At 61.2% G+C, this 1473-nt stretch overlaps 1 protein-coding gene across 1 annotated transcript in view; it reads left to right on the forward strand.

The window, feature by feature from the left end:
* Window positions 1–69: 69 nt before the first annotated feature.
* The window catches only part of LOC104160962 (ras/Rap GTPase-activating protein SynGAP-like), a gene marked incomplete at both ends in the record, with an annotated part of 4060 nt that continues 2656 nt past the window's right edge, over window positions 70–1473 (forward strand). Inside the window, 2 exons of the mRNA XM_009699226.1 lie at window positions 70–168; window positions 890–1444. Coding sequence (XP_009697528.1) covers window positions 70–168; window positions 890–1444 — 654 coding nt within the window. The remainder of the gene's footprint in view (window positions 169–889; window positions 1445–1473) is intronic.

Raw genomic sequence — 1473 nt, forward strand, 5'->3', positions numbered from 1 at the left:
ACCCCCCCCATCCCGCTCCCCCCCTGGCCATCACCGTGGCATCTGGTCACTGTCATCCATCACCCGCAGGTGACCACGGCCTCAGGGACCAAATGCTTCGCCTGCCGCTCGGCCGCCGAGAGGGACAAATGGATCGAGAACCTTCAGAGGGCGGTGAAGCCCAACAAGGTGAGGGGGTCATTGGCGTGGGGGTGAGGGGGAGTCAACTGGTGGGGATGGAGATGGTCAACTGGTGGGGTTGGGGATGGTGAACTGGTAGAGATGGGGATGGTCAACTGGTCGGGATAGAGGTGGTCAGGTGGGGGGGATGGGGATGGTAAACTGGTGGGGATGGTACAATGGGGATGGTAAACTGGTGGGGATAAAGGTGGTCAACTGGTGGGGATAGATGTGGTCAACTGATGGGGATGGTGAACTGGTAGAGACAGGGATGGTCAACTGATAGGGATGGGGATGGTGAACTGGTAGAGATGGGGATGGTAAACTGGTGGGGATGGTCAACTGGTGGATGGTCATCTGGTGGGGATGGGATGCTCAACGAGTTGGAATGAGCTGGTCAACTGGTGGCCATAGGATGGTCGCTGGTGGGGATGAAGTGGTCATCTGGTGGAGGTGGAGATGTCCAGCCAGTGGGGATGGAGGTGGTCACTGGTGGTGATGTCCCCAGGGGTTGCCACGGCCCATGGGGCCACTGTGCCCTGGGGTTGCTGGTCCTGGTGGCCACTCTCAGGTGGGGTTTTCCCCCGATGTCACCCCTGCCCCAGGGTCACTGTCCCCATCTGCCCCCACCCCCAACTCTCCCTGCCCCACATCCCACACCCAAATGTCCTCGCCGCGAGCTGTCCCCACATCCCCTGCTGACCTCCCTTCCCTCCCACCCCCTCCTCAGGACAACAGCCGGCGGGTGGACAACGTCCTGAAGCTGTGGGTGATCGAGGCGCGAGACCTCCCCCCCAAGAAACGCTACTACTGCGAGCTGTGCCTGGACGACATGCTCTACGCCCGCACCACCAGCAAGGCGCGCACCGACAACGTCTTCTGGGGAGAACATTTTGAGTTCAACAACCTACCGGCCGTCCGCACCATCCGCCTGCACCTCTACAAGGACACCGATAAGAAACGCAAGAAGGACAAGAGTAACTACGTGGGGATGGTGAGCATCCCCATCGCCAGCGTCACCGGTCGGCACTTTGCCGAGCAGTGGTACCCGCTCAGCCAACCCAGTGGCAGCAAGAGCAAGGCGGGTTGTCCGGCTCTACGCGTCAAAAGCCGCTTCCAGACCATGAGCATCCTCCCCATGGAGCTCTACAAGGAGTTCGCCGAGTACGTCACCAACAATTACCGGATGCTTTGCGCCGTCTTGGAGCCCGTGCTCAGCGTGAAGAGCAAGGAGGAGGTGGCCTGCGCGTTGGTGCACATCTTGCAGAGCACCGGCAAGGCTAAGGTGGGGGGGGCGGGGGGGGAGGGTTGAGG

This window comes from Cariama cristata, unplaced genomic scaffold (assembly GCF_000690535.1).
Source record: "Cariama cristata isolate BGI_N322 unplaced genomic scaffold, ASM69053v1 scaffold29334, whole genome shotgun sequence".
Lineage (NCBI taxonomy): Eukaryota > Metazoa > Chordata > Aves > Cariamiformes > Cariamidae > Cariama > Cariama cristata.